This window comes from Pseudorasbora parva, chromosome 12, assembly GCF_024679245.1.
Source record: "Pseudorasbora parva isolate DD20220531a chromosome 12, ASM2467924v1, whole genome shotgun sequence".
NCBI lineage: Eukaryota > Metazoa > Chordata > Actinopteri > Cypriniformes > Gobionidae > Pseudorasbora > Pseudorasbora parva.
Genome location: NC_090183.1, coordinates 10,711,001 through 10,713,389, shown reverse-complemented (window position 1 = coordinate 10,713,389; position 2,389 = coordinate 10,711,001). Strand labels below are relative to the sequence as shown.

General features: G+C 38.5%; 1 protein-coding gene across 1 annotated transcript; it reads right to left on the bottom strand.

Moving 5' to 3' along the window:
* Positions 1 to 1,218: 1,218 nt before the first annotated feature.
* LOC137093744 (uncharacterized) lies at positions 1,219 to 1,974 on the bottom strand. Its single transcript, XM_067458590.1, has one exon. The coding sequence runs from the start codon at positions 1,972 to 1,974 to the stop codon at positions 1,219 to 1,221; it is 756 nt and encodes a 251-aa protein (XP_067314691.1).
* Between the last annotated feature and the right edge of the window lie 415 nt (positions 1,975 to 2,389).

Genomic DNA, 2,389 nt, shown 5'->3' with positions numbered 1-2,389 from the left:
GAAATGCCCCGGATGTAATTTTACTCTCTCTCTCTGTGTTGAGATTTAACTCTACATATGTTCACCGGCCAGAGAGTGCGGTTTACACATGCAGTGTTAATTCAACACCAGAAATGTAACACTTTACTCTGAGAGTCCTTAACACCAGGATTTTAACACTGGAGATTTTGCTGTGTACATAAAGCATTATTTTCAAGTTACAACCCATATTATTGATGCGTCATCAGATTTTTCGCACCTTTTACACAGCACCCCTGCTCACCTCACCCCAGAATATACATTATATCCGAGTCCTGATCGGGATGTAACGTCCGATTCCAATCGAGTCTGAAATCACGTGACCGGGCCCGATTTCCAATCACGTGATCGGATCGGAACATCCCTAGTGAGAACCTCATATAAATAGCCCCAGTGATGAGTGCAGCAGGTGTCCGTGATCAGAGTGAGAGTAATCAGAAACCACGCCTCCAACAAACCCACACACACAGAAAAGGTGAGACGTTGCATTCACCCAACGTGACAGTCTGCCACAGATTCAGTATTTCAGAAAGCAGGTTATGACATACTAGTTACTCTAGTAAATGGATAACGTCTTCTTTCAGTTGCAAACACAGAGGTAACTTTCAGGCAGCATAGTGTCATATGAATTAAAACACATTTTTCATCTTTATTAAATTGTATTAATATGAAAGAAATTAATAAAAGCAACCATATGTCAAATAAAAGTATAGGCATACAGAATAAATCATATGTTTTCACACATTTTTCTTTACATAATCAATCACTGACAATGATTAGTTATATGTTACGTTTGATTAGTTACATTTTAGATGATTAGTTACATTTTGACTATACTTTAAAAAAATATAATTTTAAAATGACATGTTAGATATTAAACTGAACACTATTTTAATTTTACAATGCAAAGGATAATTTTCTGGTTCTGAATAATTAATTGAAAAGCAGATTAATCATCATTCATCTTATCAATATTACAATTGAGAAAAAAAATCAACCTTTCTTTACCATTGAGAATAGATTTTCAATGTGATTTAAGGCAGTGCACATTTTTAAAGGTAGAATAAATCAAATAGTTTCAACAACGATGAGATTTATAATTATGTACCTTATGTATAAAATGAACAATAATTACAACAATCCTCATAATCATCTGAGGAAAATCAATATAGAGGCAATCAGCTGGTTCTGATTCCTCTCTCACACCTCTTTCAGCAGAATCCCATAAGGACGAATGGACTTCTCCACGATCTCCTTCTCTTCAGCAGCAGAGGTGCCCTCAGGAATCTCAATCAGCCAGTAGTCCTTTCTTTGGCACACTGTCCTCATGTTTGGATTGATCCTGTTCTGCATCAGGACTCTGTATCTCTTCCCGGTCTTTTTAGATGTAAATTCCGTGCTGTAGCCAGAAGCCTGATCTATGTCGTATGTTGAATAGATTCCTCTCCCGTAGAGTTGTCTAGGTCCTGCTTTGTAATGGGTTGTGACGATACCTGTAGCACCCTGAACGCTGGTTCCATGATAGGACACGGGCCACTCGCCAGCCACTGAGTGACTCCTCCATCCGTCCGTGCCCAGCCAGGCGTTTCCATCAGGGTACTTGTCCAGAACTTTGAGAGCAAAGCGGTACCATCCGCATGGACGTGTATATAGCTCATTACCCCGCATGCATACTGACTCGTCACTTAAATGTCTGAAATCATAATCAAAGCGAGGTTCGAAGAATTCATCCATGTCCACAAACATCTCATTGATTAAACCCGTGCTCCTCACACCACTTCTGGGACCTGGCAGATTCAGTAACTCTAGAAACAACATGACATTAGCGATAAAATTGTATATATTGAGTTCAGGATCAGACTTTAGTGACCCCGTTAAGCCAGTGTAAGGCTTCAGGGTAGAACCTGTGAGAGCCGAGAGGGCCTCCAGAAGAACTTCTCCGTCTATCATAGACATGGTTCAGGCAGGTTGCACACAATGGAATAAGTTACAAAAATTCTTCTATTTATATGAACATTTTTACTTTCTGTTTGTATCAATACAGGTCAAACATGTTTCAAATGAATGCTGTTTTTCCTGGCAGATCAAAACATAGTAGATGGAGACACCCCTGAAAATATGCAAACATGCATAAAATGGAGACACACCCTATGTGCTGAATTAAATCTACACCTTAATGAGTTCCTATAAGGAAAGAGCTAATTTAGGCTAGATCTTTATAAATGAAAGCAAACAGGGCCCAAGGTTATTCTTTTTAACATATTTTTATGCAATTCAATTCCTTAAAGGGGTGGTAAAACACATTCTTTTGAAGGCTTGATTGTGTTTCTGGGGTGCAATGTAAAGTGTTCATGCTTTGTTTTTGTTTTTT